Source organism: Sorex fumeus, unplaced genomic scaffold (assembly GCF_029834395.1).
Source record: "Sorex fumeus unplaced genomic scaffold, SorFum_2.1 ptg000050l, whole genome shotgun sequence".
Taxonomy (NCBI): domain Eukaryota; kingdom Metazoa; phylum Chordata; class Mammalia; order Eulipotyphla; family Soricidae; genus Sorex; species Sorex fumeus.
Window position 1 is genome coordinate 12048895 of NW_026606107.1, and position 19523 is coordinate 12068417.

The 19523-nt window shown below is 39.1% G+C and overlaps 1 protein-coding gene and 1 pseudogene across 1 annotated transcript in view; one reads left to right on the forward strand and one right to left on the reverse strand.

The window, feature by feature from the left end:
* The window catches only part of LOC130032597 (ankyrin repeat domain-containing protein 49-like), a 61246-nt pseudogene extending 58641 nt beyond the window's left edge, over positions 1-2605 (forward strand).
* Positions 2606-4239: 1634 nt separating this feature from the next.
* KLHL4 (kelch like family member 4) overlaps positions 4240-19523 on the reverse strand; it is a 128051-nt gene continuing 112767 nt past the window's right edge. The window contains exon 11 of the mRNA XM_056124111.1: positions 4240-5359. Coding sequence (XP_055980086.1) covers positions 5300-5359 — 60 coding nt within the window. The 3' untranslated portion in view covers positions 4240-5299. The remainder of the gene's footprint in view (positions 5360-19523) is intronic.

Here is a 19523-nt window from a genome sequence, read left to right on the forward strand (position 1 = left end):
GATTTATTTTCTGTGTCCAGGCTGCATCTGCATTCATATATGTGTCTGGAAACAGAAACCTGCCATTGTGGGTACCATGGTTGTCTTCCTGTGTTCTGGTTAATGTGCACTTACTTGCATTCTGGTTTTGTGATTACATTTGTAATATACTGAGCAGTGTTGTTGTATGACGGTACTACTCTTTTATTTAATATTTTTTTACCTCAAAATGAATGATTTGTTATTCAATATCTTACAGATTCCTAGGTTTTAGTCATAATTTAGAGGATGTAAAGAGATAAGTAAAAAAACTACCCTAAGAGTTCTAGTTGCTTTATTAATAGTACTCTTAATGGATGCTATGTGGAAAACCCCAGAGAGGGGAGGTATTCATCACTGTGTGCTTCTACCATTCTCATGCTTGGCCACCACAACCTCATTGGTGGATTATGTGGTTGGGACTCAAAAATGTCTACAGGTACTCTTGAATGACCTGGACTTTAAATCTCTTACTTCGACCAGTTTCTCAGACTAATTGTCTATTATCACAGAAAATAATTTTAGGAGAAGAAAAAATGCCTAGGAAATGCGATTTAGGCTTATTCTTCAATTCTGTGTTCTCCCTTAAACACGTATCTTTAACACATATCTTACTTGTCTCCCTTGAACAAACCTTGCTCATTTCTATGTTATTTTGCTTGCTTATTTCCACTCTGAGGAAGCCTGTGTTCTCTCTCAAAAATGTACTTCTCTCTTCTCTCCCCTCACATCTTTCTAAATAAGTTTCAACAAAACAATATTACCACATAAGAAGGAAAAAAACCATTATTACTTCAGAAATGTGATGGAAGAGAGAAAAAACATTTTTGCAGGAGGGGGAATGGGAGAAAGAGAGGAGGGAATGAAGTGATGGTATACGCTCTGACTATCTTTTGGTAGTCAATATCTGATGAAAATAAAGCAAGCTATTTTGTATCAATAAGATGGTATTCAGTCTGTCTACCTGATCAGGCATATAGCTGGTCACCATCTCCCTATTTATACCTATGCTGGTTGTCTGGACTATTGGAAAGTTGTGCTGTGATAGATTCATTTCTCTTTCCCACTGTCTCAAGCACCAATTTTACGTTAGAAGCTAAGCTGTTCTGTGGGGAAAAAAAGACTTGTGTAATTTTAAAATCAATTCCGTTTCTATTGCTACTAAACGGAAGGTGACATTGTTACAATATTGTTACTGTAAAGAGTTTTTATATATATGTCTATTGCACATCACCTCTACCATTAGGAGATTGTGTAAATCTTAACCATCAGGAAAGGGAGATTGTGTAACTTTGCTTTCATATAGATTTGTGTAGGTGCAAATTTATAATTCAAAGGACTGTGTGTGTGTGCGTGTGCAGAAAATTTCCTACATGTTACTCCTAGGAACGGAGATGGTTATACTACTCTAGTTAGAAGTACAGAGAATGGGAGGGATGAGAAACAAACGAGAAAGATCTCATTGGTGTATTCACCAAATTGGTGTATTTATTAGGACTATACATCTTAAAATGTAGATTCAAATTGAACATGACATATTCTAAAGCCACAGTCCTGAACATTGCTTCTCGCTCGCTGGCCCCGTGAGTATCCGGCACGGCCGGGCCCTTCCTCCAATGCCCAGGGGAGAGTCCCCTTGGGCCACCAGCTCTCCCCCGCCACAGTAGCCGCGTCTGTCCTGCCTGGTGCCGCTGCAGCGCAATCGGAAGACAGGGAGGTTCACTGCCCGGAGCAAGGGGAGCGCCGCTGTTCCAGGGAGGAGACCAGGGGGCCCGCCACTGGTGTCTGGCCTTTCAGAAGTGTTCCAGTACCTGCATATCTTGGTGATTCAATTGTACATGGTTAATCACTGGGAAGATTGCTTACATGTTGTCATTTGAAATACTTTGCCTTTGGATAGAGAATAAATGATGGAAACCCAGACCAAAAGATTCCCTTGAACTTTTATGAACACTTTAACCAACTTGAATTATTGGAAACACATGGATAATTTATTGCCACTGGCAAGGAGAGTCTCTGGGTAGGGAGTTCCTATGAAAATGGGCAGCAAGATGAAAAAACTGAGGGGTGGTAGCAATTTCAGGTAATAAAAGATGGGAGGAGATCCAAGCAAATTACTTCTTTGGGTTGCTGAAAACAATCGGCTTGCTACAGTGCAGAGGCTGCTGATTTGAACACGAGGGATGAAGATGAGTACACACCTCTCACCAGTGTGGCCTCCGGGAGACACTTAGATGTGTTCTGGGAGCTGATCCACCAAGGGACAGATGTTCCAGTGACCGTGGATGGACGGATGCCCCTGCACAGTGCCTGTAACTGGAATAACGCTAGGGTGGCATCCTTCCTGCTTCAGCAGGAAGCTGATGTCAATGCTCAGAACAAAGGCCTCCTCACACCCTTGCACCTTGTTGCTGGGAACTGAGACAGCAGGGAAATTCTGGAGCTCCTCCTGATGAGCTGCTATATCAAGCCAGGTCTGAGAAACCACCAGGAGGAGACTGCATGCAAAGTCTCCAGGAGGACTAGTATCTTCCAATACCTCTTTTAAATAAAGGAAGGTTGCACAAAGTCTTCAACTCAGACTTAGCCGCCCCAGCAGTTTTTTGAGAACCAGCAGCTGTAGTGGGAGCTGTCATTTCCCCGTTGCAGAAAATGACATCACAGCCTCAGTACAGAAGTCTACTGCCTTCACCTAGTGCCCTTCCCAGTGAGTTGATGTCCAAATGTCTGTGAATTCAACTGTAGAGATAGATGACAGATAGATAGATAGATAGATAGATAGATAGATAGATAGAGATATATATACAGCCAGAGCGATAGCATAGTGGGTAGGGCGTTTGCCTTGCACGCAGCCGACCTGGGTTTGATTCCTCCTCCAATCTTGGAGAGCCCTGCAAGCTACTGAGAGTATTCCCCTCACAAGGGTAAAGCCTGGCAAGCTACCCGTGACATATTTGATATGCCAAAAACAGTAACAACAAGACTCACAGTGGAGATGTTACAGATGCCCGCTCGAGAAAATTGATGAACAATGGGGGATTATATATATATATATATATATATATATACACATATATATATGACTGAGGGTTGTGATTTGTTTTGTTGTTTTTATGGGTACCTAGAGGTGTCCAGGGCTTACTCCTGTACTCTGGATTCACTCCTGGCTGACTCAGGGAACCCTGTGAGGTGCTGAGGATCAAATCCAGTCAGTTATATAGAAGGTGAGTGCCCTCCCTTCTGAACTCTTTCTGGCCCCAAGGATTTGTGAGTTTTAAGTAGTTCTAACCTACCTCTACTTAAAACCTTGTCAGAGGCTACACAGAAAAAAAAAACCATAGTACTTTCAATCAAAGGAAACATCACGATTATGTTCATCCTGTTGTTCGTCGATTGCCTCGAGCAGGCACCAGTAATGTCTCCTTCTTCCTAGCCCTGAGATTTTAAAGGAGCCATATTCAATGCTCTTTCAGTGCTAGGAGAATGAGACCTATCATTGTTACTGGTATTTGGCATATTGATTATGACACGGGAAGTTTGCCAGACTTTGCCGTGCGGGCAGGATACTTTCGTTAGCCTGCCGGGTTCTCCAAAGTAAAAACGAGATAATAAGATGTCACTTCCAGGAGCTGAGTTTTATAGTCTCTGGGTCTTGGCCATTTATGGGACCATCTGGTGCTGACGGCAGCTGATGGGTGTAACGCCTACCCACTGGAAGATGAGGGATCTGGGTGGAGAAAGAAGGTACAGTCCCGATCTGAGAAGGCTGGGAGATCTCAGCCCCGGGACCCGCATTTGAGGAAATATACTTTATTGAAATTCAGTTTGTTAAAGTACACATATACTTGTACAGCTTATGGTGCTCTTTGACAAACTTATAAAGGAGTAGTACATTTTATAAACAACTCTGGATTTTAATTGTAGTTTCACATTCTACAATACAAACCCATTTTAAAACACATAGGAGAAATTCTAAAAGTTATATTTACTTGAAAAGTTACTTTTATAAAGAAAATTTTCAACTGTTATTTTATGATAGATCAAAATTAGTGTTTATAGGTAAACTATTCAATTAGTCTCTTTCATTTATTAATTTATAGTTTATTTCATACTTCACACAGGTAACATTTTCTGCTAATAAAATTAATACTAACAGAAAACCATGGACTGTAACAAAAGTTATAATTATAGAGTTAATCTTGGATATTAGATACTTTGCTATTTTTATGTATTAATATTGTAGAACATATATTTCTGTATCTTAAAAGTTTATTTTTAAAAACTTGTTTAATTTAATGGTAGGTGTTTATAAATTCACAGAAATAATAGAGGGAAATACTGCTTTTTAGAAAATTGAGTCCCTAACATTTTATGCCTAAGATCACAGTTTTATCAATATGATAAATGTTTCACATTTTATGATATAGATAATTCTTGTAAAATTACAATAATATTTTGCATGCAACAAATCAAAAAGAATAAAGAAACACCAAATCTGTGTTCTGGAGATGGCACTTTAACAGGGTTAGTTTATGAAAATTTTAACAAACTGTAATGAGAATAAACATTATTTCAACTATTGCCAGAGATACAGTACAGAAAGTAAGGCACTTGCCTTGCATGTGGTGGACCTCGGTTCAAATCCCTGGCACTACAAATGGTCTCCTGAGCATCACCAGGATTGATTCCTTTACAGAGTCAGGAGTAAGCAATGAACACAGTAGGATGTGGCCCCAAACAAAACAAAATTATGTAATAGAGACATATTTTAGTATCAGCACGGCAAATGTTATTATGAAAGATTTGAGCGATTTTTTAAACAATTTGTACAATATTTTGGAATACACAATAATAATGTCTTACTGAAAATCTGACTATATTTTAAACAGCAAGTGCTCTGTTTAAATTAGCTATGTTTAAGACAACAGAGAACTATTTAAAATAGAATGTATTAAACTTTTGAGATTATTAATTTAAAATATCAATATTTCTCTGACTTCACACACTGCTTTAAACATTTTACTGTTTAAAATTATTGAGCTAAAACTTACACTAATTTTTGTATTTATTATCAGCTGCAACAACACATTGATTTAACACATATATTTAATTAATTTTAACTTGTGTTGGCTTCACTAAAGAAAATAATCCTAACTACCTATTAAAATAACCAATGGATCTTTATGTTTATAATTGAAGAAAATGTTCTGTTGCTTTTGTTCTTTTTTGTTCTCAATTTCTTGAAAATGTCCATTTTATCTTCCCTTTGATAAATTTATCTTTATGGTAGCTTCACCACAACAACACACGCACCAGCTCTTCCAATGTTGACAGGGACTTCCTAACAGAAGACAGAAAAGGAAAAAATGTATGAAAACGGCTCTATAGTCAGCATCATACTTTGAAATTGAAAAAAATCACTCAAATACTTGGCCCAAGCCCAGAGTCATAAAAAAATACCATGACAATTTTAATAACATAGAACTAAGTTTGAGGAGCAGCTTATTTTTGAAATAGTTCATCTCACTTGATTCAAGTTTTTGTGAGGACTAAATGATAAAATCAAAGACAATTTGGCATAAAAGAGTTATAATATCATAACCAATTCTCTTTAACTTTTATAAGAGATCACACAATGAAATAGTGAAAAGTGAAAACAAATTTCCAGGGGCCTGAACAATAGTGTGCCCGGAAGTGCTTGTGCCTTGCAGGGAATGGACCCAGGTTCCTTTCCTTGCATCCCATATGGCCCCACCAAGACAAATCTCTGGGCGTAGAGCTGGGGGACTAAGCACAGTAGGATGTGGCCCAAACACACAAAAAAATTCTGTACTGGAGAGATAGCACAGCAGGTAAGTTCTATTCCTTGCACATAGTCAACCCCAGTTTGATTACTGGCACCCCATATGGTCCCCTGAGCCTGCTAGAATGATCCTGAGTGCAGAGCCAGGAGTAAGATCTGAGTATTGCAGGATGTGGCCACGCAACAAAAATTAAATTAAATTTCTATCTCTGAGCTACTGACCTTCAATGTTCATAAAATTGCATTTCCTAATTTAATAAAATATTTTGATTACATTTTTATAAATTCAATAAATTTTATTTACCTTCCATTTGTTGTTTTTAATCCATTTAGTTTACTTTAATCAGTGATAAATGTCAGGATTTGAGTGTTGTTGGGGTCTTAATTAATTTTTAATGGTAAATAAAAATCAATTATCAGTTGGATATGATGGCATACTCCACAATTTTTAAAAAATTTTTATTAGTGAGACACCATGATGTACAGTTGTAGACTTACAAATTTTTGTGCTTGGGTTTCAATTATACAATGATCAAATACCCATCCATCCACCGTGCCCATTTCCCACCACCACATATCCCAATATCCCTCCCACCCCCCATCCACCCCCATCCCACCCTGCCTCTGTGGCAAGGCATTCCCTTTTCTTCTCTCTCTTCTATTGGCTGTATAGTCCACATTTTTATGATAAAGGGCTTACGAAGGTCTATTAAGCCATTGTCTTATAACTCTTCATTGAGAGCCATTGAATACTTATATGTATTTTGTCAGATTGGTGACAGTGAAGTATAAAATTATTCTACTGCAATTACTCTTGTGCTATTAATATTTCTCTTCAGATCTGTTAGCAGTTGCTTTATATATTTTGCTGCTATTTCTTTTGATTCATATATCTCAATGAGTGCTACTATCATGTTTTTTCCACACCTGACTGTGTTCAGGAATTACTCCTGGTTCTGTCCCCATGGATTGCAGTTTCTGTAGCTAAGGGAACTATATAGAGTTTTGGGGATCAAACCAGCTTCAGGCAAGGCAAGCACCTTACCAGTTTTTTGATATATCAAGCATTCTGTGCCTTTTAATTTGTGACTTATGACCATTGATATTTAATAATATTACTGAATAAAAAGAACTTATGCCATTTTCTAATTTGTACTCTAGATGTTTGTCCATCTTTTGCTGTATGCCTTCACTGATTTCCCCCCAGGTGTTTTGATACATCACAGTTTTATAGTGATCAGATTTAATTTGCTTCATTTTGTCCACTTCTAAATATTATTGACTTGAAATTACAATGACGTTTAAATATACAGATCTTAACTTATTTAATATAAAGTATTTATTTTGTTTTTTATAGGTCACACCACGGTGTGTTCAGGGTTTACTACAGACTTTGTGTTCAGTGACCACTCCTGGCAGTGCACCTGGGATATACAAGGTGCTGTGTATAAACCCTGGTTTGTCAAATATAAGGTAATTGCCCTACCTGTAGTACTATCTCTCTAGCCACTAAAGTATCTAAATTTTAAATCTATCATTTGATTTAAATTAAGCAAACTTCATTTAAAGAGATACCCATATCAGCAATTCCTACATTTTGCTATCAAAATATCATTGTATATTATCATTGTATATTCTTCTTAAATTATTTTTAAACACTAACATTAACAATAATGTAAAAGTTTCATGCATATAACATTTCAGCACTATACCCTTCATCAGCATGTCTGCTTCCCTTTATTATTGCCCCAGGACCCTTCCTATCTTATTCCCTGCCTACCCCCCACCATGGTAAGCTCACTTCTGTAGATAGTTCATTAGGTTTTATTGCCTTTGGCTAATTTGTTATTTCCTTATTCTGTTTCTTTATATTTCTTTACCTTGTTACTTTATATCACACTTTACCCTGTTACTTTATATCACACTTTACCCTGTTTCTTTATATCATGCATATGAGAGATAATTTCAATAATTTCAATATTTGTCCCTCTCCTCTGACTTCACTCAGCACAATACTTTCCAGATAGATTAATGTAACAACACATTTTATTACTTTTTCCTTATGGCTGAATACTTTTTCATTGTGTGCATATATGTGCATATATATGTGTTTACATATACGTACATATATGTATATATGTACACACACACATATATATGTAGTCAACAGAAACTTTCCCAAAAGTGGGACGAACATATGAACAAAACTTCCCCTAAGAAGACATACAGATGGCCAATAGGTATATAAAAATGTTCTGTATTACTTATCATCAGGTAGATGCAAATTAAAATAAAGAGATACCAACTCACACCAGTTATATGGCATACATCAGAAAGTATAAAATCAACCAATACTGGCAAAAATGTGGGGAAAAGGAACCCTCATCCACACTTAGTGAGAATATCAACTGGTTCAACCTCTAGGGAAAACAATTTGGACAATTCTTATTTTATTTTATTTTATTAGTGAATAGCCGTGAGGTACAGTTACAGGCTTACAAACTTTCGAGCTTGCGTTTCAGTCATACAATCAATGTTCGAGTACCCATCCTTCCACCACTGCCCATTTCCCACCACCACTGGTCCCAGCATCCCTCCCATCACCTCCACCCCGTCCCCTCCACCCTCCACCGCCTCTGTGTAGGGCATCTCCTTTATCTCTCTCTCTCTCTCTCTCTCTCTCTCTCTCTCTCTCTCTCTCTCTCTCTCGGGTATTGTGGTTTGCAGTAGAGGTATTAAGTGGCCATCATGTTCAGTCTATAGTCTACTTTTGGGCCGCATCTCCCATCCCAAGCGGGTCCTACCAGCACCGTTTACTTGGTGGTCCCTTCTCTATCTGAGCTGCCTTTTCCCCCAGCATGGGAGGCTGACTTCTAAGCTGTGGACTGATCCTTCTGGTACTTATCTCTACTATTCTTGGGTGTTAGTCTCCCATTCTGTTACTTTATATTCCACAAATGAATGCAATCTTTCTATGTCTGTATCTCTTCTGACTAATTTCACTAAACATGATACTTTCCATGTTGGTTCACCTATAGGAAAATTTCATGACGTCATCTTTTCTAATAGCTCCATAATATTCCATTGTGTAGATGTACCAACATTTCTTTAACCAGTCATCTGTTCTCAGGCACTTGAGATTTTTCCAGATTTTGCCTATTGTAAACAATGCTGCAGTGAACATATAAGTGCAGATGTCATTTCTACTATACTTTTTTGCATCTCTGGGATATATTAACAGAAGTGGTATTGATGGATCAAATTGGAGCTCTATTTTTAAATTTTTGAGAATCGTCCATACTGTTTTCCAAAATGGCTAAACCAGTCGGCATTTCCACCAGCAGTGAAGGAGGGTCCCTTTCTCGCCACATCCGTGCCAACACTTGTTACTTTTTTTCCTTTGGATGTGGGCCAATCTCTGTGGTGTGAGATGATATCTCATTGCTGTTTTAATCTGCATCTCCCTGATGATTAATGATGATGAGCATTTTTATGTGCCTTTTGGCCATTCAGATTTCTTCTTTGAGAAAGTTTCTTTTCATTTCATCGCCCCATTTTCTGATGGGGTTGAATGTTTTCATCTTGTGGAGTTAAACCAGTGTCCTGTAAATCCTTGATATCAACCCCTTATCAGATGGGTATTGGGTGAATATTCTTTCCCATTCTGTAGACTGTCTTTGTATATTGGTCACTGTATCTTTTGAGGTTCAGAAGCTTCTCAGTGTAAGGTAGTCCCATTTGTTTATCTCTGTTTCCACTTGCTTGGCCAATGGTGTGTCACCTATAAAGATATCTTTAGTTTCAATGTCATGGTTTTGCCAATCTTGTCTTCAATGTACCTAATGGATTCTGGTCTGATGTTGAGGTATTTAATCAATTTTTACCTGGCTTTTGTGCATGGTGTTAGGTAGAGGTCTGAACCCATATTTTGCATGTAGCTGCCCAGTTTTGCCAGCAGCATTTGTTAAAGAGGCTTTCCTTCCTCCACTTCACATTTCTTGTTTCCTTATCAAATATTAGGTGATGATATATTTGAGGATGTGTGTCAGAATATTTAAACCTGTTCCATTGATCTGTGCCTCTGCCTTTGTTTCAGTACCATGCTGTTTAAATTATTACCACTTTGTAGTATATATTGAGGTTGGCGAAGGTGATGCCTCACATCTTTTTACCAAGAATAGTTTTAACTATTTGTGGGGGCTTATTGTTCCATATGAAACTTAGGAGTGTTTGATCCATTTCTTTATGATGTCATGAATATCCTTATAGGAATCGCATTGAATTTGTACAATGCTTTGGGGAGTATTGCCATTTTGACAATGTTAATTCTCCCAATCCATGAGCAGGCAATAGCTTTCCGTTTTCTTTTGTCCTCTTTAATTTCGTGTAGTAGCGTTTTGTAATTTTCACTTCTCAAAAACCTAAGGATTTAGCTTTCATATTACCCAGATATTCTGCTTCTTGGAATTCTCAAAAGCTAGCTGAGCTCAATATAAATCAATATGATAATGAGATACCATTTTACACCTGTGATAATGGCACAAATCAAAAATAGTAGAGCAATCTGTGTTGGAGGGGATGTGCTGAAAAAAGTAACTCTCAATCACTGCTGGTGGGGATGTTGTCTGGTTCAACTCCTGTAGATTATATGGAGAGTCCTCAGTAAACTTGAATTGAATTGCCTTTATTCAACATTTATTCCATTGTGCCATTTAAACTTAATACTTAAAAAATTATTAAAAAGGTTATACACACTTCATTATTCACAGCTATACCCAACACTATAGTTAAGACATAGAATCAATTTAGATGTCTAATGAAAGATGATCGAATTATAAAGATGTGGTATATACACAATGAATAATATGTAGCTGTAAGGAACAATGAAATTATGCAATTTTCTGCAATCTGATGGGAAATAGATGATATTATATTGAGAGAAATAAGCCAGAATGGAAACAAAAACAAGATCATTTCACTTATCTGTGGTATATAGAATAGCTGAATGAGGAAATGTATTGTAGTAAAGTTTTTCTGTGTAGATATTCCTTGCCCCCAGAGCTTATAGAGGAGATGCAGAGAAGAAAAAAATGAAGAGGGGAAAGAAGTAAAAGACAAAGGGAAATAATGGACAAACAGAGGTTGGGGCTTCATTTATATTGGTCATATGGGAGAATAGGATAGCTATATATCCAAACCAGAATCAATAATACTGAAAACAAGATATCTAAACTGCAACCACCAGAGCTTTGTAATGTTTCTGTTAATGTGACAGGCAGGGAATGAGAGAGGACAGGGGCATATGGGTGGAGGGAAGTCAACAAGAGTGGTTGGTTTGGTGTTGAAATATTATATGCCTTAAACTATCAATAAGTTATAAATCATGGCTCTTTAATTAAATAAATAGATTTAAAAGATTGATTAGCTTCTTTATTTATTGCAGAACTATCCAGAGCAGCCAAATACAGAAAAAAACCAAGTCACATAGTATTTTTAAGTGTGTGCCTTTTGTCTTTTTTGTATTGAATCACTGTAAGATACACAGTTAAAATTTGTTCATATGGGAAGAATCATGTTAAGTGAAATGAGTCAGAAAGAGAGGGACAGACACAGAAAGATTGAATTCATTTGTGGAATATAAAGTAACAGAATGGGAAAATAAAACCCAATAACAGTATAAATAAGTACCAAGATGATTAGTCCACAGCTTAGAAGCCAGCCTCCCATGCTGGGGGGGGCAAAGGCAGCTCAGATAGAGAAGGGACCACCAAGTAAAGGGTGCTAGGAGGGCCCTCTCGGGATGGGAGATGCTGCCCCAAAGTAGCCTATAGACTGAACATGATGGCCACTTAATACCTCTACTGCAAACCAAAACACCCAAAAAGATAGAGAGAACAAAAGGGAATGCCCGGCCACAGAGGTGGAGTGGGGTGGAGAGGACAAGGCGGGAGTGGTGGGAGGGATGCTGGGACCATTGGCGGTGGAAGATGGGCACTGTTGGAGGAATGGGTACTAGACTACTCTATGACTGAAATGCAAACATGAATGTTGTAAGTCTAACTGTATCCCACGGTGATTCATTAAGAAAAAATTGAAGAAAAAGTTGTTCATTATTGAATTTCAGTCATATAATGTTCTAGCACCCAGTAGAACACCGGTTCACCACTGTACCTTTGCCACCACCCGTCCCCAGTTTCACTCTATCTTTTGCAGAAGACTATTTAGTGTTTCCAAAAGAACCAGGTTAGTGGCCATTAATTTTATTATACACTGTTTATCTGAAGAGTTTTGTATCATTCCTTTAAATATTGGCGATAATTTAGATGAATATTTTATTCTTGATTGTTGGCCTTTCTCTTTCAACAGAGAACCTATAACATACCAATTCTTTTCTGCTATGTAGAGTTTCATTTCATAAATCTATTGTAAGTGTTAGGGAGTTTCTCTTATATACGTCTGCTTTTCTCTAGATATTTTTATATTCTATCTTTATATTTGATTTTGCCATTTTATATATGCTTTTGTTATGTTTTAGGGAGACACCCAGCGATGCTCAGGGGTTACTCCTGGTGATACACTCAAAATTACTCCTGGCGGTGCTGGAGATACCATATGGGATGGCAGGGATCAAACCCATATCATCTGAAGAGTAGGAAATCACCCCACTGACTGTGCTATCGCTCTGGCACCATGCATTTTAATTTTAATTAAAATGTGTTTCTGTATTTATTTATTCCTAATTTTTAATCTTTTATATTCCTGAATATGGGCAATTATATTGACTTTCCTCAAATTTCATAATTTTATTTATTATTTTCCTTATATTAAATAATATTATTCCTTTTAATCAATCTATGCATAATTTGTCTTTGATATTTTAAGTTTATTCTTTATTCTGTTTTTTGATGGATTCTTCTACATTATACTCAAGTTTACTGATATGATACCTGGCTTCTGATATTCTGCTACTACACTCTAAAATATATTATTCAGTTGCTGCATTCTTTACCTCAATTATTTGACTTTCTAAAGATGGGTCACATCTTAGAATACAAAATAAGTGTCAAAAATCATAAATATTAAAATTGCGGGCGCCAGTAATGTCTCCATTTGTCCCTGTCACGTGCTAGTATAGCCCAATGGCGTCTCTTCGCTCTAGGAACACGAAGAGCCTCAAACCGATCGTTCATGATCTTTATGAAGAAGTCTGACCATCTGGTAGGTGGGTGGCCACGCGGTCTTTTGACCTCCCGTGGAATCCAGTTGGTAACAGCTCTAGTCCAGCGGTCGTCTCAAAATCTCATTACGTGACCAGCCCATCTGATTTTTGACACCTTGGCAAACGAGACAGCATCCCTGATTTTTGATTGTCGACGGAGGCAGGAACTCCGGATTCTTTCTCTCATTTGAGTGAAACGTGATATTCCAAGCATAGCTCTTTCAATTCCTCTTTGGGAGAACTGAATAGCGTTCTCATCCTGTTTGCGTAGGGCCCAGGTCTCTGAGGCATATGTTAATGCAGGAAGAACAGTGGAATCAAAGAGATGTGCCCGGAGCCGGAGGTTCTTCATCCTCTTAGCTATTTCTTTGACGCTCTTCAAGGCACTCCAAGCCGCTCTCTTCCTGCTGTGCAACTCGGGTGCCAGGTCATTTTTCATGTTGACTTCTCGACCTAGGTACACATAGCTGTTGCATTCGGAGATGGTCATTCCGTTGAGAGTGAATGGGGCGTCAGGAACGAGGCTGTTTCTCATAAATATTGTCTTCTTAAGATTCAGCTCTAGTCCGACCTTTCCACACTCACGGTCGAAGTCGGCCAGCATTTGTGCCGCTTGGCTAATGTTTGGTGTTATTAAAACAATGTCATCAGCAAAGCGGAGGTGGTGTAGTTTTCGACCATCTATCTTCACTCCCATTCCTTCCCATTCCAGTCATCGCATGGTGTTCTCGAGTGTGGCACTGAAGAGTTTCAGTGAAATCATATCACCCTGCCGAACCCCTCTCTTGACATAGATGATTACTTCTTTGTAGAATGGTGAGATCCTGGTAGTGAATCTGCAACACAGCTCACGGAGGTTCTTGATGTATTGAGATTGAATTCCCTGATTGGCTAGGGCTTCAATGACTGCTTCTCTCTGAACAGAATCAAAGGCCTTCTTTAAATCAATGAACTTTAGACAGAGCGGCATCTTGAACTCCCGAGAAACCTCTATGAGCTTGGTAATCGTGTGGATATGGTCAATGGTGCTGAATCCTTTGTGGAACCCGGCTTGCTCGCATGGTTGTCCTTCATCGAGTGTTCTGCCAATCCTATTCAGGATGACTTGAGTGAACAACTTGTAAATGACAGACAATAGGCAGATTGGGCGATAGTTGACAATGTCATGTATGTCTCCCTTCTTGTACAGTAGTACTACCTCCACTACGCAGCCGCCGCCACACTCCAGGATGCTTTCCAGACCCGCTCGGCCGCAAAGTGGCTGCACAACACATTATAATTCACTAAATACCCATCTTCAAGAATTGCCGTACGATATTTGATAGGGTTCAAATATGTTAAAACCTACAAGGGCGATTAGAGGTCGCCCAAAAAGCCTCTATCCCTCTCAGAATGCCTGGCAAGCTACCGAAAGTATTCCGCCTGCACGGCAGAGCCTGGCAAGCTATCCGTTTTGTATTCGATATGCCATAACCAGTAATTACAATGGGTCTCATTCCCCTGACCCTGAAGGCATCTCATGTTTTCATTCATTCATTCTTCATCCTGTTATTCGTCGATTGCCTCGAGCAGGCCCCAGTAACGTCTCTTTCATCCTAGCCCTGAGATTATATTCAAGGCTCTTTAGGAGAATGAGACCCATCATTGTTACTGGTGTTTGGCATATTTGGTACGCCACGGGGAGTTTGCCAGACTCTGCCCTGTGGGCAGGCTACATTTGATAGCCTGCAAGTTTGTCCAAAGTAGAAATGAGATAATAAGATGTCATAAAAAGATGTCCTGATAAGATGTTCCGGGAGCTGGATTTTATAGTCTCTGAGTCTTGGCCGCTGATGGGATTACACGGCGCCAGGGTCCAGGTGGTGGGTGTGACCCCCGCCTACTGGAATTTGGAGGATCTGGGTGGAGGATGCTCAACTCCAATCCGAGTAGGCTTGGAGATCTCGGCCCCGGAACCCGCGTGGCTTTGTCCCTCTGCCAGTACCTTCATGTGTGCGGATAGTGGTCTCGGCATGGTGGTGGCTGGTCCTGGTCTCATGTTTATTATTCATGAAATTAATATTGAAAGCACAATAAGTTAACTTCACATTAGTGAAAATTTCCTAGATAAAAATGCAGAACCAACAAGATCAAGTGAAAACTGGAGGAAATATAAACCTCATTCATTGTTTGCTAGGGATTTATTTATCTATTTTTTAAACTTTTTTATTGAAGCACTGTGAGATAGATCCTTACAAAGCTGTTAATGATTAGATTTCACTCATAGAGTAATCCAACACACATCCCTCCACCAGTGTACATTTCCCAGCAACAATGTCCGCAGATTTCCGCCCATCAGTCCCCACCACATTCCCCACTCCCTGCTGCCCTCTATGGCAGGGCCTCTTCCTCTGTCTGTATCTTTCTCTCTCTCTCTCTCTCTCTCTCTCTCTCTCTCTCTCTCTCTCTCTCTCTCTGCATTGTGGTTTGCAATATTGCTACTGAAGGCTATCAGAAATAACCCTTTACCTATTTTTTAACACTCAGATCTTGTCCATAGTGATCTTTCTGTTGCTGTGGAATTAAACGGGTTCAGTATCCTTGGAAAAGTTGCACACATTTGTCAAAAAAAGAACATTAGGACTGTAGCACTGTCCCCCCGTTGTTCATTGATTGGTTCTAGCGGGCACCAGTAAGTTTACATTGTGAGACTTGTTACTGTTTTTGGCATATAGAATATGTCACAGGTAGCTTGCCAGGCTTTGCTGTGTGGGCGGTATACACTTTGTAGCTTGCCAGGCTCTCCAAGAGGGGCAGAGGAATAGAACCCAGGTTGGCCGCATGCAAGTCAAACACCCTAGCCGCTGAGCTATCGCTCCAGCCTGAAAATTAGGACTATAAAAGACAGGGGGGATGGGGGGATGGGGGTGGGACGGATATTATCCATGGTGGTGGAAAATGGGCACTGGTGGAGGGATGGGTATCTGATCATTGTATAATTGAAACCAAAGCACAAAAAATTGTAAATCTACAACTTAAAAAAAAATAAAATAAAATAAAGGGGAAAAAAATTTAAATTAAAATTATAATATATTTTGGTATTTCTATTGTATCTATCTTAAGACAAAATATTAATTGGAAAGATATATGAACAACTTTGTTCATCACAGTGCTATTTTCTATTGCTAAGATCAAAAACTATGCGCAGTCCTCCATAACAGGTAAAGAGTTGAGGCACATAAACACGATGGGATAATATTTACCTATCAGAAATGAAACATAACTGCATGATGGTCAAGTGAAGGGAGTATCAAGAGTAAGCTCCCATAACAAAAGCAATACTGAAGGAGAAGTTGAGTGCAAACAGTAATTTGCATTCCTCTGGAAAACTCTACTGTAGTTGAACACCCACCTAGGAGCAGGAATTCACCAAGAGGAAGTGTGTACCCTAAGCTATGGAGAGCAGTCTGTTGCTTCATGCCTTACAAGTTACCCAGCAGGCAAAATACCTAATGTGAGAGATCTTATAAGAGTAAGGCATGGGTTATACAAAGCAGTGTACCATGGAGGAAATAATGGTTTGATACAATATCCAGTTGCCATCTATGCTGACTGCACAGTGACACAAAGTCAAATGCCAGGTTCCATCAACAGTTAACCCTGAACTGCAGCCCAGACTTACTAGATATCATCTATAAAATACATAAGGTACCAACAATCACAAATACGTAGTACAGGCTCACAAACTCAGAATCAAAGTTACCAATTGATTCGACAAGTGAGAATTCTGGATTTCTTCTGAAGCCAATTTGTACTTAGAGCTAAATAACAAGTAGTGCCAGAAATTATGAAAACACAAAGGATAAAAACATCAGTGGGTGACAGTAGAAGCCCACAAATAGCATTATCTGTATCAGAAGTTTATAAACTGCCTGGGGATGATTATAAAGGCAATAATTTAAAAGATTATTTTTTCAATAATTAAAAATTACAGTTATTCATGAATTTAAAAGATTATTTTTTCAATGATTGAAAAATTACAGTTAGTCCCACCAGACTCCTGGGGAAAAGCAGGTCCAAGCATCTGCCTTCCCCTCTTCACTCCTCACGCTGCGCTGATGTCATCCCAAACCCAGGTCAGTTCATCCGCTGGTTCTTGAACCTGGGACTTGGATCTCTCCCTTCAAGACCCCAGGCGTCCCCCCAGACGCCTGGAGAAAAGCAGCTCTGAGCATCTGCCCTCCCCTCTTCACTCCTCACACTGCGCTGCTCTCGTTCCAAACCCAGGTCAGTTCATTCGCCAGTTATTGAACCCGGGACTTGAATCTCTCCCTTCAAGACCCCAGGCGTTCCCCCAGACGCCTGGAGAAAAGCAGTTCTGAGCGTCTGCGCTCCACTCTTCACTCCTCAAGCTGCACTGTTCTCCTCCCAAACCCAGGTTTTTGTAGGGGCGTGGCCTCTTCACAGTAGGAGTGGCTTCTGTAGAAGTGGGCGTGGCCAAATTTTCGGTGGACCAACGCTCACCTGGCCGCAGGTAGTTGAGCCATACTAAGGAACCTAGTCCCCAAGAAATCTTCCCCAAACCTACACAGCAATATGAAAAAACAATGACAATCTCCATCAAAACGGGAGGACAACGAAAACAATCTAGAAGACTCTGTCGATATTGCTTACCTAAGGGACCGCTCTGACATAGAATTCAGATACAAAGTCATGAAGATGTTCAATCAACTCAATCAAACAGTCAGACAGACAGTAACACGACAGAAAAAAAATTTAAAAATTACGCGAAGAAATGAGAGCAGAAATGTAACGATTAAAAGATTCCGTTAGATGAAATGAAAAACTCAGTCTCTTCTCTTAATAATAGAATGACCGCAGCTGAAGAAAAAAATTAGTAAACTGGAAGATCAGCTGCACCAAGCCAACAAGCAACAACAAATAGTGGCAAGGGACCTCAAAATAGCTCTAGAGAGAATCAGAATCGTAGCAGATGATTCCAAGAGGAACAAAATTAGAATCATTGGACTACCAGAAGCTCAGGGAAACAATCCCAACGAAAAAAACACAGTCAAACAAATCATTGCTGAAAAATTCCCAGAGCTCCACAATGCAGCCATTCAGATTCAAGGAGCCAGAAGAGTGCCAGCTAAAAGAGACCTTAACAAAAACACTCCAAGACATATCATAGTTAGAATGATTGATGCTGCCAATAGAGACACAATACTGCAAGCAGCAAGGGCAAAGAAGGAAATAGCATACAAAGGAGCATCCCTTCGATTCACAGCAGATCTATCAGAGGAAACCCTCCAAGCCCGAAGGCACTGGCAAGATATAGTGAAAAAACTCACTGATATGAATGCTTCACCAAGAATACTCTATCCAGTTAACTCTCACTCAAAATAGAAGGAACGGTACACTATTTTCTAGAAACACAGCAGCTCAGGAACTTCATAGACTCAAAACCAAACCTAAAAGAAGGGATAAAGGACTACTATAAGACAAGACAAACCCTACAACCACAACACACCCTCACAGAAAGATGAGACAAAACCCCATAACAACAATCTCTCTCAATGTCAACGGTCTAAATTCAATAATTAAGAGACACAGAGTGGCAAAACAGATTCAGAGACAGAAACCAACATTCTGCTTCCTACAAGAAACTCATCTCAACAGTCAGAGCAAACACAGACTCAAAGTCAAAGGATGGAAAACAATCCTGCAAGCAAACAGATCCCTCCAAAAAACTGGGGTGCCCATACTAGTATCAGAAAGCATTAATTATGTGTTGTAAAAGATTAGAAGAGACAGCAAAGGCTATTTTCTCTTCATCAAGGGATATGTACAACAGGAAGAAATCACACTCTTAAATGTATACGCACCTAATGAGGGAACAGCTAAATAGAACAACTGCTAACAGATTTTAAGGAGGACATTGCTAGCAACACAATAGTAGCTGGAAATTTTCACATAGCCTCATCACCCCTGGATAGATCGACAAGAACAAAACTCAGCAAGGAAACATTGGCTTTGAAAGAAGAAATAGAAGAGAAAGGGATTATAGACCTATACAGGGCTTTACACCCCAAAAAGAAAGAATACACATTCTTCTCGAGTGCGCATGGAACATTTTTCAAAATAGACTATGTCCTAGGCCAAAAATCATACCTAAATAGAATCAGGAAGATAGATATAGTATCAACAATCTTTTCAGACCATGATGCACTGAGAATAGAAGTGAATTACACACAGTCACGGAGAACCAAATCAAACACCTGAAAATTAAACAACACAATGCTTAACAACGAGTGGAACAGGAAGGAAGTCAAGGAAGAAATTAAAAGATACTTGGAAGCAAATGAAAATGAAGACACGAGCTAGCAGAACTTATGGGATGCAGCAAAAGCCATATTAAGGGGAAAATTTATAGCTCTGCAAGCATATCTCGGGACAGAAGAAAGGATACACATAAGCAACTTGACTTCACAGCTCAAGATCTTA